An 18370-nucleotide genomic window follows, 5' to 3' on the forward strand; every position below is an offset into this window, starting at 1 on the left:
ATCAATTCCTCATGGTTTTCTAGATCTCTGTTTGCTTGCATTCGACAGGAAGCTTCATGGTTTACTTCCTGTGGATAAAAACCAAACCCTCATGTGATGTCACACAGGTGCACAGCTTATATCCCTGATCATGTGATGTCACACAGGTGCACAGCTTGTTATATCCCTGATCATGTGATGTCACACAGGTGCACAGCTTGTTATATCCCTGATCATGTGATGTCACACAGGTGCACAGCTTGTTATATCCCTGATCATGTGATGTCACACAGGTGCACAGCTTGTTATATACCTGATCACGTGATGTCACACAGGTGCACAGCTTGTTATAGCCCTGATCATGTGATCGCACACAGGTGCACAGCTTGTTATATGCCTGATCACGTGATGTCACACAGGTGCACAGCTTGTTATATCCTTGATCATGTGATGTCACACAGGTGCACAGCTTGTTATATCCCTGATCAGGTGATGTCACACAGGTGCACAGCTTGTTATATCCCTGATCATGTGATGTCACACAGGTGCACAGCTTGTTATATCCCTGATCATGTGATGTCACACAGGTGCACAGCTTGTTATATCCCTGATCATGTGATCGCACACAGGTGTACAGCTTGTTATATCCCTGATCATGTGATCGCACACAGGTGCACAGCTTATTATATGCCTGATCATGTGATGTCATACAGGTGTACAGCTTGTTATATCCCTGATCGTGTGATGGTGCACAGCTCATTATATCACAGAGAGTAGTCAGCCCTATGTATTATAGTTTACTACCTGTGTATAAAATCCATCCATGGTCTTGCCAAGACAGCAAGCAGAGATCTAGAAAACTATGAGAAAGTGATATGAATTATTTGCTGAAAGTGGACAACCTCTTTATTATGAAATAAATGAAAATTAAAGGGTGAAAAAATGGCAAACAGATGGCTCCATTCTCTCGGTAGTGGTGAGAACAGGTTACTGCAGTCCAGCTCCCATTCTCTGTACAGTGGTGAGAACAGGTTACTGCAGTCCAGCTCCCATTCTCTGTACAGTGGTGAGAACAGGTTACTGCAGCCCAGCTCCTGTTCTCTGTACAGTGGTGAGAACAGGTTACTGCAGTCCAGCTCCCGTTCTCTGTGTAGTGGTGAGAACAGGTTACTGCAGTCCAGCTCCCGTTCTCTGTGTAGTGGTGAGAACAGGTTACTGCAGTCCAGCTCCCATTCTCTGTATAGTGGTGAGAACAGGTTACTGCAGTCCAGCTCCCGTTCTCTGTATAGCGGTGAGAACAGGTTACTGCAGTCCAGCTCCCGTTCTCTGTACAGTGGTGAGAACAGGTTACTGCAGTCCAGCTCCCGTTCTCTGTATAGCGGTGAGAACAGGTTACTGCAGTCCAGCTCCCGTTCTCTGTGTAGTGGTGAGAACAGGTTACTGCAGTCCAGCTCCCGTTCACTGTACAGTGGTGAGAACAGGTTACTGCAGTCCAGCTCCTGTTCTCTGTATAGCGGTGAGAACAGGTTACTGCAGTCCAGCTCCCGTTCTCTGTATAGCAGTGAGGACAGGTTACTGCAGTCCAGCTCCCGTTCTCTGTACAGTGTTGAGAACAGGTTACTGCAGTCCAGCTCCTGTTCTCTGTACAGTGGTGAGAACAGGTTACTGAAGTCCAGCTCCCATTCTCTGTATAGTGGTGAGAACAGGTTACTGCAGTCCAGCTCCCGTTCTCTGTATAGCGGTGAGAACAGGTTACTGCAGTCCAGCTCCCGTTCTCTGTATAGCGGTGAGAACAGGTTACTGCAGTCCAGCTCCCGTTAATTAGAGGCTTCAGTGATTCAGTTCAGCCACTACATTCACAGTGGAGCTGTCTGCTTCCTTTTCCTTTTATGAGCTTCCGAGAATAACTCATCTGTGGGGGTGCTGGATGTTATTACCATTCTGGCTTCTCGTAAAAGTCTATGGGAACGCAAAAATAACAGATGTTACATTGCGGTGCCCCCTGCATGCCATCCATATTTGGGAACCCTTCAAGAGGTTGTGGCTCTGCAAAAACCGATTACATAAGGACCATTTTTTGCATACGGATTAATTATAGATTACAGACTGATAACATACGGAGAACAGATCATGTTTGTGTGCATGTAGCCCCCCATCAGTCATGTGCTACTTTCATGTTTGCCTCTTGCACGTCTCTAAGGGGGTCATTCTCTTTCCTCTTTGTAGGACAGTGTCCCTCCTGTCATGGCTTTCCACTTGGGATCACTGGGGTTTCTCACTCCCTTTAGCTTTGACAACTTCCAGAATCAAGTCACTCAGGTTATAGAAGGTAAGTGTGAGGTCATGCCGCGGGCAGCCAAGCTCCTCTTCACTGCGTGACGCTCGTATCTCACCCTATTGTGTGAGCGGCTTAGTGATCACTCCATGAATGGTTTGCTTACAAGTGGCCCGTACTTTTGTCTGAACACAGGAGGGTAAAATAAACCTCCGCAACCTGCGCTGGGCCGTTCGTAGAATGTAATTTGGATGAAACCACACAGTATCTGTGCACAGAACAAGAGTGTAAAATCCATTGCGGGGCCCTCTCTTTAAATAAATGAGGGGCATTTCCGGGGCATATGTGGCAGTTTCCTTCTGGCACACAACTTAAAGGAAACCTGTCATCAGAAATTGTCCTAATAAATCACTACCAGTATGTTGTTAAGCAGTTGAACAGCTTCTAGATGATGTTTTCTTCATGACTAAGCTTGGTGACACCATCCAGAAAATCAACTTTGAAGTTGAATGTATAAAGTCATGGAGGCGGAGAGATTAAAACTGAAGTCAAGCCCTCCCTGACTCTGAAACCTCTTACCATGTGATTGACATGATGCATCAAACTTCAGGAGATGTGAACAATGATGTCCCTGGACGCAGGACCATCAAGTACAGAGAAGGGGGTGTTCTAATTCAGGAAAAGCTTGACTTCAATGTTACACTCTCCGCCTCCTTGGCTTCATAAAACCAATTTACATCTCACTTCAAAGTTGATTTTCTGGATGATGCCACCACACTGGGCCATGAAAGAAAGATCATCTAGAAACTTATCAGCTGCTTGACAACATACTGCTAGTGGTTTCTTAGAGCAATTTCTGATGACAGGTTCCCTTTAAGGTTCCTAATGTGTCGTGTAAATCTAATCCCCGTTGTCTTTGGCCAGGTAACGCGGCACTTGTCCTCCGCAGCAGGCTAAAAGTGAAGGTGCACAAAGAGCACAGGGAGAAGAAGAACCTAGTACAGAACGGTGTGGAAGAGAACGGGCTTATTGTCAACCAGCAGGAGAAGGAGTACGGCAAGCAAACCAAGTATCAGGTGAGGGTTTGGACAATGAGGGGGAATGGTAAACCTGTACCTATGGGAGGGAGGATGGGGCCATCTATAGTGGCAGGAGGTGTGCGCTGTGTCCTTTGTGTTGTCTTTTGCCTTTATTTGTTGTTTTTAGTGTAAACATTTTCCAAACTTGTCTTTTTATTATGTGAATTGTAGGTGCTGAATGAGGTGGTGGTGGACAGAGGCCCTTCATCTTATCTGTCTAATGTAGATGTCTTCCTAGATGGGCATCTCATCACAACAGTTCAAGGAGACGGTAATGCCCAATCCTTTATCTCCATATAAAGGTTATATGCCATCGCTGGCCATACTATACACACAGCTGTATTTTCTGCCCGTCTTCTAGCTGTAGCGCAATGTATTTTTACGGCTAGCACAAAGCCCCATTGTTTTCAGTGGAAAATGTGGTCATCTGTTTAACCATATTTCTGACTGAACAGTAATTTGTCAGTGGAGGGGTGAGCAGGGCCGGATTAAAGGAGGGGCTCCTGGGGCTCGAGCCCCAGGGCCCCCACCACTTTCACTTTTTAAGGGGCCCCCACCAGTTTCCAACAGTCAGCGACTCAGCTCAGCATCGCACATAGGGGACTAGGATGTCAGCTGTGTCAGTGAGACACAGCTGCCATCACTGGGGGAGATCGCCGATGCACTGTTTTGGCGGCAGCAGGTTGTGATGGGACGCCGGCGGTGAGTGATGATGCCACACTGTCGGCGTCCGATCACTACATGCTGCCGCCAAAACAGTGGTTCGTCGATCTCCCCTAGCGATGGCAGCTGTGTCTTCAGTGGCCGAAAAGAGTGAGGAAGAGTCTGCAGCGTCGTGGGATCACTGGAAGGGAAGGTGAGGTAAGTATGAAGTTTATTATTTTGTGGCTATTTTCTACAGGGGACTAGTGGCTAAATTTTACAGGGGGCTGGTAGCTGTATTCTACAGGGGGCTGGTGGCTGTATACTACAGGGTCTGGCAGGCTATATACTACAGGGGGCTGGTGGCTGTATACTACAGGGTCTGGCAGGCTATGTACTACAGGGGGCTGGCAGGCTATATACTACAGGGATCAGGCAGACTATATACTTCCAAAAACACTATTGGAATGGCCCCCACCAATTTGCGCCCAGGGGCCCCCACCACCCTTAATCCGGCCCTGGGGGTGAGGGGCGCGAAATCCCCCTCCCTTCTCCATCCAGCCGTGGTTTCAGCTCAGATGAGGGGAAAGGGTCTGCATAGTCTATATGGGATACAGATTTTGGGGTCAGAGACCCTGGTGTGGTGGACTGTGGAAGGTCAGTCACCCCAGTTACTTTGTGAATGTGGTCACTGAATTCTGATAAAATAGAGGATACCTAACCTTTTAACAAAGATGCAAAATTCCCTCATTCCTTTGCAGGTTTAATCTCTTATCCTCAGATGTCTCGGAGCTGGGAGTGGAGACTAGATGTATTATAGTGTTTATTATAGTCTCATGTACCATGGGTTTCTGAAAAGTTAGTGACTGGATAATAATGCATGTTTGTATGTTCTCTCAGTGTTTGCGTCTGTTTCCTCCGGGTTCCTCCCACACTCCAAAACATACCAGTAATCTGTGTGTACTATATAAATAATGGAATTATTATTATGTTATTATAATAATATTATTATTCTTAAATTTTAACTGGTGTTTGATTCATTTACAGTATTTGATTTCTCTTCCCCCACAGGAGTCATTGTGTCCACCCCTACTGGCAGTACAGCATATGCAGCTGCAGCCGGAGCCTCCATGATTCATCCAAATGTACCAGCCATTATGATCACCCCCATCTGTCCCCATTCTCTATCCTTCCGACCAATAGTGGTTCCTGCTGGGGTGGAATTAAAGGTAAGGTACTCCTATGTACATGTAGTAACCTCAGTATACAGTGTTTTGGGTACATTCCTACCTGCTGTTGCTCTATGAGAATAACAGCAAGTAATGTCTACACTGGTTCAGGCTGAGGGTGGAGGCTTCATCTAGTAAGAATTCATCTTGGATCATTGCCATTCGCAGCAGTGACTGTATATATTCACTAGTTATTTTACTTCACTTACTTGGTATTAAAACATTTTGTTCCATTATAATGAATAAGTTTACATACAGTACAATTAGATGTGCCTAATGAAGGCTTTCTTTTAATATATTATATTTTTGGATATTGGTAGACTATACCAACATTATCTGCCCTCTGACCCATTTTTATTAATGGGTGAAGTGGTAGGATGAGCACAGATTTTCTGCTGCTCCATTCAATAGAATAGTTAGAAATGGCAGAGCACAGCGCTTGGGTATGTCATTACCTCACTGAATGAAAGTGCTAAAGATAAAGCGCTCTGCTATCACTGACGTTCCGTTACTATTGAATGGAACAGCGGAACACGTTTCTCCTAGCACTCAACCTATTATTGAGAGGCCTTTTTTCTGGATCCATTTCCGTGATGAATTGGAGTGCCAGCAGTGGAACCTTCACCAATCCACTTGTTATTTCTTATCCGGAGGATCACAATCAAAGTTGGTAGGACCCCTATAAAGCCTATAGCAGTTCACTACAGTCTGCTGCTTGTGTATAGGATAACTGTTGGAGGGGCATAGCTATATATGTGCAGATTAGAAACACCTTTTATATTTTGCCTATTATGTATCTCTTAAAGGGTTTCTATCTCTCTTGTCTCCAGATTATGCTTTCACCTGATGCACGGAACACAGCTTGGGTCTCATTTGATGGGAGGAAGAGGCAGGAGGTCTGCCATGGAGACAGGTGAGATCTGTACATAAACTACTTGTTAGTCGCTGCATATTATGTGTACGTATGTTATACTTTACATGGCTGCTTTTATGTCGGATTTTAAAAATAATTGTACTTCCTATGCCTAAAATAAAGATGGCCTCAAGTTTTCTGTAGCTTCTGCAGTAGGGTCTCTTTACCTTGACCCCACTGATCAGGACTTCTCTGATGTCACATGTTTTATTTATTGTAATTGCATTTGCTCCTTTGTGTTGTGAGCATACTGGTTTTGATCTTTTGGTTGGGAACAAGCAATATATTGGTACTTAAAGGGGTTGTCCATTTTCTGCAAATGATTGATATTGTTTTTGCAATTAAAAATTAGACAACTTTCCAATATACTTCTAGATCTCTGCTTGCTGTTATTCTACAGGAAGCATCATTGTTAACTTCCAGTAGATAGAAACCTGTCCCTGGTCATGTGATGACACACAGCTCGTTATATTGCCGCACAGCACCTGTGTGACATCACGTGACCAGGGACTGGTGTTTATCCACAGGAAGTAGACAATGAAGCTTCCTGTGGAATGTCGGCGAACATGATGTAGAAACAGTGAGGAATTGATACAGAAAGTATGTTGGAAAATTGTATAACTTTTCATTACACAAACCATATCCATTATTTGCTGAAAGTAGACAACCCCTTTAAATCAACGTTAGTTAATTTTTAAAATCTTCCTGTTCCATGTCGTTCCAGTATTAGCATCACTACCTCTTGTTACCCGGTCCCTTCCATCTGTTTCCGAGATCCGGTGAATGACTGGTTCGACAGCCTGGCCGAGTGTTTACATTGGAACGTCCGCAAGAAACAGAACCATTTCACAGGTGACGAGGAGGAGGAGTACTAGCCCCGGGCGGATATCAGAGACTCAGGACCTCGGGCCGTACCTCTTTTCCCATTAAACTGATGGGTTTCCTTCTATTACGTGCCCCGGTCATGGACTATTATAGACCAAATCAAACAAAAGTGCTTTTTCAAGCCGCCAGCTGCAGAGCACTGGTCAACGCCGACAACCAGCTTCCTTTTATTTATGGAAACTAGCGTTCTCTCTTAAGGTTTTAAGAAAGAAGTTTATATTTTGTGTTTCTTATTAATGAAACTTTAAACAATAAATGAAATAACCCCTTGTACCGGCACGGCCTGCGCTATGTCGCCCCTTGTCGCGATATAATGGAGGCCGCTCCTGGGCTCGTGTGGTTATGTAGAGTTGTTTACATTTTATAATTAATTGTCCCATACCAGAAAAATACTATAAAATATATTTGTTCTTATATCTTTGGAGCCTATTTTGTGGAATCTGCGATTTACATATTGTGTATATGTTAAAAATAGATATTCCATTCTTTAACCCCATGTACCCCCCTTAGCTCCGCAGTCTGTTCTGCACTGGAGACTACTAGAAATGACACATTATATTATTAACCTGTAAAGTTTCTAATAACTTTAAGCATTTAATGAACTTTAACAAATGGAAAATTTTATTTGATGTAAGGGGTGTGAACATGGTCCTAGATGCTGTGCCGTTACCATTGTTTCATGTTCAGAGCTGTATTTATAAAATGCTGGACCATGTGTTTCGCTATATAATTGACCCGATGAAGAAGTGAGTTGCACTTTTTAATGCGTTGTCCAGCACTTTTTATAAATAAAGCTCTGAACCTAAAAAAAACCACAGCACCCCCCTGTATCAGTGTTTACATAGACTGTCAATCACTGTGTGGGCGGGGCAATCAGGACTCCTAGGAGAGACTGTGAGAGTCCTGACTACTGCACACACAGTGATGTTTAATGCCTTATGTGTTCACACACTGATACATAGAAAGCAGTCAATCACAGTGTGTGGTCAGACTAATCAGGACTCTTATGATCTCTCCTAGGAGCCCTGCCTGAATCAAAATAATATAAACTCACCTTTTCTCTCTTTATCACATCTAAGAAATGCTAGCAAACCCTACTTTACATGATAAAAGTATACTCCTGCCGATGCTGGCCATGGCAGGATCTCCTGCCAAGCTTCATGACCGTGCGAGGCAAAGGGGGTCCCTTATATTTTCTTCACATCTGTAAACCTCATTGTATGCCGTGTAAAAGAAGAATGTCTTTTTGGATGAGAATTTGCCTAAACCATCACACTGGTCTTGTCTCCCACTCCTAGAGAGGCTGGTACCTTCATAGGAGGTATTAACACTCTCATCCTCCCCTGCACCACTTTCTAGTGTATAACTTTACATCATCCAATACAGCAGCGGACACTTTATATACTCCCTTTGGTTTTATCTGTCTTTCTGTAAGCACTAAACTCCACATATCACACCTAACCTACACAATACATACAATGAGAATGAATAGATACGGAGGTGAGAACCGCCGCTGAAAATGACAAATTGTTTGTATTGAAACCTTGTAGAAATCTATATTCACTTATTTATTAGCTTAGTGAATTCAGGCTGCGTTCACATGTTCAGTTTTTCAGGTGCAGTTTTTGATGTCCAAACAGGAGTGGAGTGAAAAAGTAGTAGGAACAGCTTTGTCTCAATGATATGATCTCACCCAGTATCTCCCACACCTGCTTTTGGCTTCAAAAACTGCATCTGAAAAACTGATTTGAACACACCCTGAAAGAAGCCTTCCCAGGGGGACTAACCCTGCTGTGCTCTTGGCATAGTCTCTTTGTGTACACTATTGTTTGGGCTACCAATGCTAACGTCACCATGGTGGTCAATCAGTGACTTTTGGTAATGATTACCTACAGCCATCCAGCCTCACAGGAGGATGACATAATAATTAAAGTTCTTACCAATCTCGGTTTACCCCAGCAAGCCTTTTTTCCTCCTTCATTGAAAAGCTGCAACCTCTAAACACAGACTCCCTGGGTATCTATGTGCACATGAGGCACTACTACAGCTTAACCCTTGCCTATAAGAGCAATGATAGCCCCTCATTTTAGTATTCAATTCTTCTAAATCTTTCACTTTGAAGATCAAAAACTTCAGGGTTAGAACCCGGATTCAGATTTTTTTTTTTTTTTTTTTTTTTTTAATAAAAAGGGAACCTGTCATCATCAATTTGCCTAATAAGCCACTACCAGAATATTGTAAAACAGTGTAACACCTTCTAGTTTTTGTCTCTTTCATGGCCCAGTGTGGTGGCATCATACAGAAAATCAACTTCGAAGTGAGATGTAATTTGGGTGCATAAAGTCAAGGAGGAGGAGAGTTTAACACTGAATTCAAGGTGTGGAGCTCTGAACGCCTCCTCCTCTGTGATTGACATCATGCATAGGACTTCAGGAGCTTTGGTTAGTGAGGTCTCTGGATGCAGGACCTTCAATTAGAGTGAGAGGGGCTTTTTGAAGGAGAGAGAGCTGGACTTCAGTGTTAAAATCTCCCCTTCCTTGACTTTATACAACCAGTTTACATCTCACTTCAAAGTAGTAATTAGGTCAATTTCTGCTGACAGGTTCCCTTCAAGTAGAAGTTTCATCTGTGCTTTATATCTTCTTTACATTATCAAGGTAACTGCATAAAAAAGTGACCTTTCGCAGGCCCCCACCAATGCTGTTTTTCATCTCTTGATAACGTAAGAAAAGATGGATAAAACTAAAAGTATTTATTCTGCCCCCACCACATGGGAACCCTCAAGCTCCACTTTGAGGAAACAATAAAAAGTAGCACTATTATTTGATTTCAAAGAAACCCACGCCAGTCATAGTGGCAAAATCTCAGCGTCCTGCTGCTGCTGTCGCTTTTACTGCTTAATAAGTTATAGCACTTAACGGTATTGCCTGAACCCATTGTTGCCACGTGGGGGCAGGTTCTGGTCTTAAAACCTATAGCACTTTTATTTTGGCACTTTATTGGGATGACTTAGTAGTTACACCCACACTTTAAATGGTCACTAACTTTTTAACAAACTTTGCATAAATGAATAGGGAAAGAAACTTGGTATTCGAATATTTGAGAAATGTACTTCTTTCTCCACTTACTGAGCTCTTTTCTTTCCCTCACTCCTTCCTGATAATATGGTTATCCATTGAATTCAGTAACAAGACTGACAGAAATTTATTGACATATGGAAAGGTGAGGAGTCACAGCAGCTAAGTCTTCTCCATGCAACTCGGAAAAGGGAAAAACTGCTAAAAATATACATTGTACAAGTCATATAATGTGTTACTCCCCACGTCCTCATATTGTACTATGCAGTGTGTTGAATGAGGTTGTAGCATCTTTTTCTGGGGCTCTTTTATAAACTATAAAAATGTACCATATTGTATTCTGTGTAGAGATCCGACTTTCTGGTTCTGATCTTCAGATACATAATGTCTAATTATTTTCTGCAACCTGTATGTAAAAAATACATGGGTGACGATGTTGGCGCATTTTGCTTGAAAGAGTCCAAGAAGTTTTCTGCACAGGAGACATTGACCCGGGATGTACTAGTTTGTACGTGGAAAGACGAGAGGGGAAAAAAAAAATCTTCATTTTCACCAGAAAATGAAATTTTTTTTTGTTATCTTCTATATAAGATTTTGCCTAGCTGAGACCTGCCACATAAAACCCAGTTTCCTATGACTTCTAGTGCCCAGGATCCCTAAACTATCCCAAAAGTACAGTCACCCCGCTGTTACTATTTCTTTTGTAGCATTTGAAACATTCTACAGTTTTTTTTTTGTTCCGCTAGTTGAATCTGTTCTGTTTGCAACAAAAAGTGTATTGTACAATATACATAAACTGTAAAGACTTTCTTACCCTTTGTTCTTTTGTATCTATTTGTACCTATGTCAATAGTAAAAGAACATTTTCAGAATATCTTTGGCTTTAAAAGCATTGAAATTCACACATTGAGAAAAGTGGGTCCTGATTATACACAGATATACTATAACATAAGCTACCTAGACTCCATTGATTGGTTAGCGTCTTGCTCTGTAGACCTCCTTGTTGTCAGGGGGGAGGAGCCCAGTTTTCCTTCCTGGTAAAAAAAGTGGGTCCATATATAGTATGGAAGAAATTCAGTATAAGTGGTTCCTTTTATGTCATCCATATGCCTGTTACTGCAGCTTAGTCCCATGTAAAGAGATGGTAGCAAGTTACACAAGTGGACAAAGCCACCTGTATTAAAGGAAATATAACATTGAAATCCATCATGATAAACCATGGACACTTACTCATAGATCCAGGCACCGTGACTGGTAATCTTCTTATATTTGTTATCCATGGCTGCCTTTTTTCTAAAATCAATTTTTAAAATTGTGCTAATTATGCTATGGAGGGGTTATAGCTATAGCCCCTCTATGCTGTAGCTCACACTGTGCCAGGAGCTCTCCCCCCCTCCCACTGTGCGCTGAAACTTTCTCTGCTTCCTTGAGATTGCATCGAGCATGGCCATTGACGTCTAATTAGCATAATTTGAACATTGATTTTTAGAAGGAAAGAAGGAGTCCATGCATAACAAATATAAGAAGATTACCACAGTCACAGTGCCTCAAAATACAGGTGGTGTCCAAATCTATTGCACTTCTTTTTATAGGCTCTGTTCCTGGTTTCAAATTCTGATAAAAATCACTGACCAGGATATTGTCATGTTAAACTGGCTTAAAAGTGACCTCCACGCGGATGTGCACGGGCTCCAAGCAATGAGCAGTTGTTTGCAGTCTGTGTGTCACTGACATATGAGCTCTGCTCACGCGCTGGTGAAAGTAGAAAAACTGTCGCAAACACAGGAGGAAATAAGGCCGCATGCAGGCGTGCATATGTCGGTGCAAAGGGAGAGGAGCAGGAGCAGCGCTGCTCGCCCCCACCGCTCTCCATAGAAAATAGTAGCGGCACGGCCATTCATATGGCCAAAGACAGAGCATGCTCCATGGCTCAGAATGGTGAGCACTTGTTGTTGTGCTCACTGTACGGAGCCCGGGCGCCAGAGCCGTCTATGAAGGACATCCCCCGACCGTCGTGTGTATGAGGCCTAAGACCTGATCTAAAATTAGTGGCTCAGGCAATCTGCTCACATGTGGAAACTACTGCTGTGTGTATGAGCCCTATGGCATACATGGGACCGTTTGCTGAAACAACAGATATCACTTATATGAGGGCTATGTTGATTCTTGGGGTGCGTCCACACATTCACGTTTTTTAGATGCAGTTTTTGGAGCCAAAAGCAGGTGTGGATGATAATGGGTTTAGACAAATAACTGCAAGGTGCTGCTGCTCCTCCTCTTACTTTTACTCCACTCCTGTTTTGGGCATCAAAAACTGCATCTGAGAAATTGAATGTGTGAACGCACCAGTAGAGTGACAACAAGCAGAGATCTAGAAAACCATGAGGAATTGATACACAAAGATATATGGGAAAGTTGTATGACTTTTAATCACACAAACAATTTCAATAATTTTCTGAAAGTGGACAAAACCTTTAAGTTTTACTGTAGCAGGTCTGATGGAAAGACGGAAGGCAGATTACACTGCAGTGTACTTGCCTACCAATCCCCATGTGACTGTATCACCCATTCCCCACCCTGGATGGTACAAGCTGTATGTTCAGGGCCTGCAGCAATGTAGATGTGTCCAAGGAAGGACCCGAGTCTTATACCTAGATGTGTTTGGGATGTGCACTAAGATGCAGGTAATTTTTTTAGCTCCATACCTACGGCTCTGACCTTATTAACATGGGGGAATTACACCATGTTCCTGGAAATTAATGAAGAACAATGAAATAAGGAACTTGCTTTAAGAAGAAGTAATTGTTACGCAGCACCGTACCTCACATTATCGGAAATGTAGATCATGGGAAAGTTGTGTACTGGAGAAGGATTTTCACAATGTCCAACTATTACATACAAATCTTCAGCCGCTTGTGTTTCCCAACTACAGCAGCTACTTAACGGAAATCTACCATCAACATCAAGCGTGATAAACCAGGACCACTTACTTGTAGATCCAGACACCATGGCTCTGGTAATCTTCTTATATTTGTTATCCAAGGCCGCCTGCCTTCTAAAATCAACTTTTATAATTATGATGATAAGCCCCAAGTGCTCCGCGCGGGTGGGGCTTCACCAGAGCCCCTCAGCTGTTATACTGTCTCCCCCTCCACTTCTGCTCGATACTATCTCACACAGTACAAGTGGGGGAAATGCTCCTACCTGTGTAGATCATCAATGCAAACATCACTCCAGGAAGGAAGAAATAGGTTGCAATTTAGTGACTGCAAGCAGAGATGTTGAAAACATAAAAGACATGATGCACTCCGTGAACTTAAAAAAAAAAAATCCACTTTGTGGTCCACAACTGGGATGATACAGACACACGCTATAATATCTGCAATACAACAGCAAATTTATTAAAAACATACATATTGTATAAAAATGTCTGCATATATCTCCCAGTCCATCCATCGATCACAGTTCAGGCATTAGATTGTGTTAAAGCTTTGGCAATAAAACAAAGGACAATCGTGTGAATATAAAACACAGAGATTACTAATACAACATGTGCAAAGAAGAATGGAGATGCCCTCGGCTGCCAATCGCATCCACACTATTTATAGGAACAGTCCGATAGCTAAAGCAGGCATCTGATTGGCTGCCGTATAATAGCAGAATATCTGTATTAGTATCTTAATCCCATCCTTGTCTCTTGTTACTATAGGTCTGATACAACCCTACAGAGGTGGCTAATCAGGGATTTATACCTATGAGGGCTGGTTGTCATTTTCCTAAATGTCATCATCCAACACTAAATAACAGGACTGAAGCATTGTTACTCATACGCATTACTCTGTTATTCCTCCTGAAAGAGTATAGTGGTTGCCAATAATAGCACCCCCACACAATCCGGCGCTGTCCACACCGACTGGACAGGGAGAGATTTTGTAAGGACAAGCCTCAGGTATATGGCAACACCCAGAAGGCACCTCCAGGAGGAATAGCAAAGGAACAGAGCTCCAAAAAAAACAAGACACAACAGGAACGCCCTGACGTATACAATTCATGAAAGGTATATGTCAGGGCGTACAAGACCCCTCCACACAGTCACTATGGATGATTGACACCTCCTCTGTGTGCGCTGTATACAGCAGCTCTATGCTAATAAATATAAAGAGCAGATACAAAATCTAGTGACTATGTGCTATTCACTATATGGAAAAATACAATCTATCCCGTATACCATAGTGTAACCTTTGCCTCCATGAAAATGTGTACATTACTCTTTTATCAAATGGAGTCTATGCACAGCAGCTACACAGATATAACATCCATCGCTTCATTCACATGGACATGTATGGGTGACATCAGGCTACATCTGATCGCTACAGGTAACAGTACATGTTCTGGTCCTTTAAGGAGTGTTCCTATCGGAGGTATTTAGGATATATAAACAGAATATGTCCCAAATAACTGATAGAAGTGGGGACGCATATGTATCTCACACATATACGACTCTTGTCTCATGGCTGCCTTGAATGGAGAGGTGTCCATAGCTGTGCGCTGCTTTCCAGGGGTTCTCCTGTATACTATATGACCTCTCCATTCAAGTCTATGGGAAAGGGGTGCTCCTATATAATATATGACCTCTCTCTGTTCAATTCTATAGGAAAGGGGTGCTCCTATACACTATATGACCTCTCCATTCAGGTCTATAGGAAAGGGTATCTCCTATACACTATATGACCTCTCCATTAAAGTCTATAGGAAAGGGTATCTCCTATACACTATATGACCTCTCCATTAAAGTCTATAGGAAAGGGTATCTCCTATACACTATATGACCTCTACATTCAGGTCTATAGGAAAGGGTATCTCCTATATACTATATGACCTCTCCATTAAAGTCTATAGGAAAGGGGTGCTCCTATATACTATATGACCTCTCCATTCAAGTCTATAGGAAAGGGGTGTATATGACGCATGCACAGTCACTTCTCCATTTTGCCTGGGGGCCCACATTTATCAGGTATCGATAACCATACCCTGTTAATACATCATAAATACCCAAGACGCAGTTAGCTCATCACTAAAGTGCCCACTGCTGGGTAAACAACCGCTTGACATCCCCTAAACCCTATTGTTAAATTTTTTTTAATTAAAACTGTATGATAAAACAACTTGGTATTAATATCAGCAGAGTCTATGCTTGACATCCACATTTGTCTCAGTCTGATTGCTAGGGAGGAAAGCAGGTTTGTCCTAGATCGCTCAGGACACAGTGCAGTGGAAAGGATCTGTACATCATAGTGATATATGACACAAGGAGTCCCTGCTTCCCAGCAATACGGCCATGATTACAGGGGACTCCTTGTATCATATATCACTATGTCCTGGCCCAAAACACCCCAATACAATGTCTGGTTTGGCCAGCACCCTCTTCATATTACATTGTGGGATAGGTGCAATGAACAGCAATGGCTTTGTTTTTTTGGTTGGAGCAGTAGAGAAATTTTACAAACCTTTTCTCAGAGAAGCAATGTATGACCTATAGGTCTCCTAACATGGTGGGAAAAGTCGCCCCAGTAATAGCTGTATAGAAAATAATAGGAGTATATACAGCACGGTATTGCAGTGACAATACTGAAGGGGCTATTCAGCCTACTCGCATACCCTCAGCATCGCGTCAGTGCTCAGTTGGGGATCCTTGTATGTGCGTTTTGGAGTGGATTTTAAAGAGGAAAACTACTGCAAAGTTTGCCAAAATATTGCATAATAAACTTACCATAATAAGACAATGTAGGACCTACAATATGCATCCTGAGGGATGAGCCCACACCACAGAGGTGCAGGGACATCTCCCACAATGCACTTCTCTGGTCGTTCAGCAGGTATATGGAGGAAGATTGACTTATGTATATGCAATGAATGGCGGTTCTGTATAGGTAGATCATGGACGCTGGAGCTACAGAACATAATATTCATGGCACAGCCCAGTGCAGTCCTGTATGGGACGTATACTGCAGTAGTGGATAGAAGGATACTCAAGAGTTTGGCGATTACAAGCTCAAAATTTCCCTTTTATGGACGGCTCCAAAGTGCACAGCGACGCTCCACCAAAACTCCCATCTCCATAATGGCAGGGTTACAGGCAGGCCGTAACGAAAGTCTTCCAATACTCTAGGTGTGTACTTCTAGGAATCAATCCTTCCATAGGAAGAAAACACTGCAAAGAATTGAAAATAAAGAGATTACAAGGATTATACCAGTCATCTTAGCACTTCTAAAAAGGGAACCCATCACACTGAACATGTGGTCCTATTTGTGGGTAGTATGCTATAGAGCAGGAAGAGCTGCGTAGATGCATAAAAATGGGAAGAAATGGTTTAATATACGTATATATTTGAAGCCTTCTCTTACATCAACTTTACCATCAGTTTTTTCAATTAGAAGTTTAAAAAAAAAACTGCTGGCAACTGATATGTGATCACACCTTAAAAATGTTACTGAATCTTTGCCTACAAAACATTATGCACAATCTACTCTAAAATGTTGCCTGGAGAAAGGACACTATTTACAATCTGTTCAGCTCTTCCTGCTCTACAACTTGCTGCCTGCAGGTAAGACACTATGTACAATATCAAAAATTTCTCCTGCTCTATAACTTGTTGACTACGAACAAAGTACAATCGCCTCAATTCCCCCTGTTCTACAACACTGTGTTTAATCTGCTCAACTCCTCCTGCTCAATAACATTCTGCTTGTAGATAGAACACTGCATTAGTTTCTCCTGCTCTATAACCTATGCTGCCTAAAGATAGGAAACTATGTACAATCTACTTAGCTACACCTGCTCTATAACATGCTGTATTCAGACACTGCTCAGCTCTTCCTGCTCTATAACACGCTGTATGCAGGTAGGACACTATGTGCAATCTGCTCGGCTCCTCCTGCTACACAACATGCTGCCAGCATGTAGAACACTATGTACAATATCCTCAGTTTCTCCTGCTCTATAACTTGTTGCTTGTACGTAGGCCACTGTGTTTAATTTACTCAACTCCTCCTGCTCTATAACATTCTGCTTAATTTCTCCTGCTCTATAACGTGCTGTTGGCACATCAGACTTCATTAAATACTGCTGGCCTTTTCCAATTAACCAGTACCAAATCCCACCCACGTCAACATCTGTAAAGAGTTTGTATGTTCTCTGTCTTTGTGTGGGTTTCCTCCGGTTTTCTCCCACAGTCCAAAAACACACTGTTAGGTTGTTTAGACTGTGAGCCCCATGGGGACAGGGATCAATTTGGCAAGCTCTGCAGCGCTGCGTAATCTGTGTGCGCTGTATAAATAACTGAATTATTATTATTATTTGGAAATCACCATGAGATCTATTCAAGACACTTTATGCCTGACCTGAGCAGCTGTGAGCTGGATCTAGTCAGGTATAGGTGAGGAGTCAGCAGGCACTTCTCCATGGTATCCCCCAGCCTCACGTCTGCTCATGCCCATACTTAGAAGACCACACTTACTTCTTTCTCTGAGTCCTTGGCCAAAGCTCCGATATACACGATACAGAGACCAAAACAGCACGGACTTAATAACCACAGAGATGAAGGAGCCCGTCACAGCCGCAGCTTCAAGTGTGTAGGAGCCTCCGCTGCCCCAGTCCACCACCACCTGGTAGAAGAGCAGCACAGATGTAAGGAGCAGCCTGCAGCTCCCCAAATTCTCCAATAAACACTTCAATGCAGGAATTCAAGAATACAAATATCTCTACTGTGTTGTTTCTGTTACCCCACTAAACTATCCGACCCTTCAGGTAATGTATGAAATATGCTTTCTATGATTCTCTCTTTTATGTGAAATCCTGCCTGTTTATCTATAAGAAATCAACTCCAAATCCATGTGAAAATAATCTGAGAAGAGTCATATTTGTTTAAGATGATTAGTCAAGTTTAGAGGCTGCACTTCAGACGACCCCATCTTTGGACATCCTGGCTGTCTAACCTTCAGTACAGGCCCTTAAGATGTGCAGCAAGGGGGCGCCGCTTGAGGCAAGGGACTCCACTCACCTCATAGCAGATGTTCAATTGTAATGGCCTGTAATATTATGTTGATATTTTTTAAGTGTCTATATAGTGTATTATTATCTTTTTGTTGTGCAAGGAAAGGATTAGATTTTTTGGCATTTTTATTTTTTTACCCTTAAATTCCCTATAAATATAAAATTTGAATGTTATAAATATAACATTTGATTATATCTGTATATAATATCTTAAGTTGGTTTCTCATTCCATTGTGGG

General features: G+C 42.6%; 2 protein-coding genes across 6 annotated transcripts in view; one reads left to right on the forward strand and one right to left on the reverse strand.

The window, feature by feature from the left end:
• The window catches only part of NADK (NAD kinase), a 54951-nt gene extending 45781 nt beyond the window's left edge, over positions 1 to 9170 (forward strand). For all 5 annotated transcript variants that reach the window (XM_072156002.1, XM_072156003.1, XM_072156000.1 and 2 more), the window contains 6 exons: positions 2206 to 2308; positions 3179 to 3330; positions 3505 to 3604; positions 5047 to 5204; positions 6035 to 6117; positions 6842 to 9170. In XM_072156002.1, coding sequence (XP_072012103.1) covers positions 2206 to 2308; positions 3179 to 3330; positions 3505 to 3604; positions 5047 to 5204; positions 6035 to 6117; positions 6842 to 6992 — 747 coding nt within the window. In that variant the 3' untranslated portion in view covers positions 6993 to 9170. The remainder of the gene's footprint in view (positions 1 to 2205; positions 2309 to 3178; positions 3331 to 3504; positions 3605 to 5046; positions 5205 to 6034; positions 6118 to 6841) is intronic.
• Positions 9171 to 13459: 4289 nt separating this feature from the next.
• LOC140135039 (uncharacterized) overlaps positions 13460 to 18370 on the reverse strand; it is a 36130-nt gene continuing 31219 nt past the window's right edge. The window contains exons 8-9 of the mRNA XM_072156006.1: positions 17597 to 17744; positions 13460 to 16290 (exon numbers count right to left, since the gene is read on the reverse strand). Of these exons, the coding sequence (XP_072012107.1) occupies positions 16259 to 16290; positions 17597 to 17744 (180 nt within the window). The 3' untranslated portion in view covers positions 13460 to 16258. The remainder of the gene's footprint in view (positions 16291 to 17596; positions 17745 to 18370) is intronic.

Source organism: Engystomops pustulosus, chromosome 6 (genome assembly GCF_040894005.1).
Source record: "Engystomops pustulosus chromosome 6, aEngPut4.maternal, whole genome shotgun sequence".
Classification (NCBI taxonomy): Eukaryota; Metazoa; Chordata; class Amphibia; order Anura; family Leptodactylidae; genus Engystomops; species Engystomops pustulosus.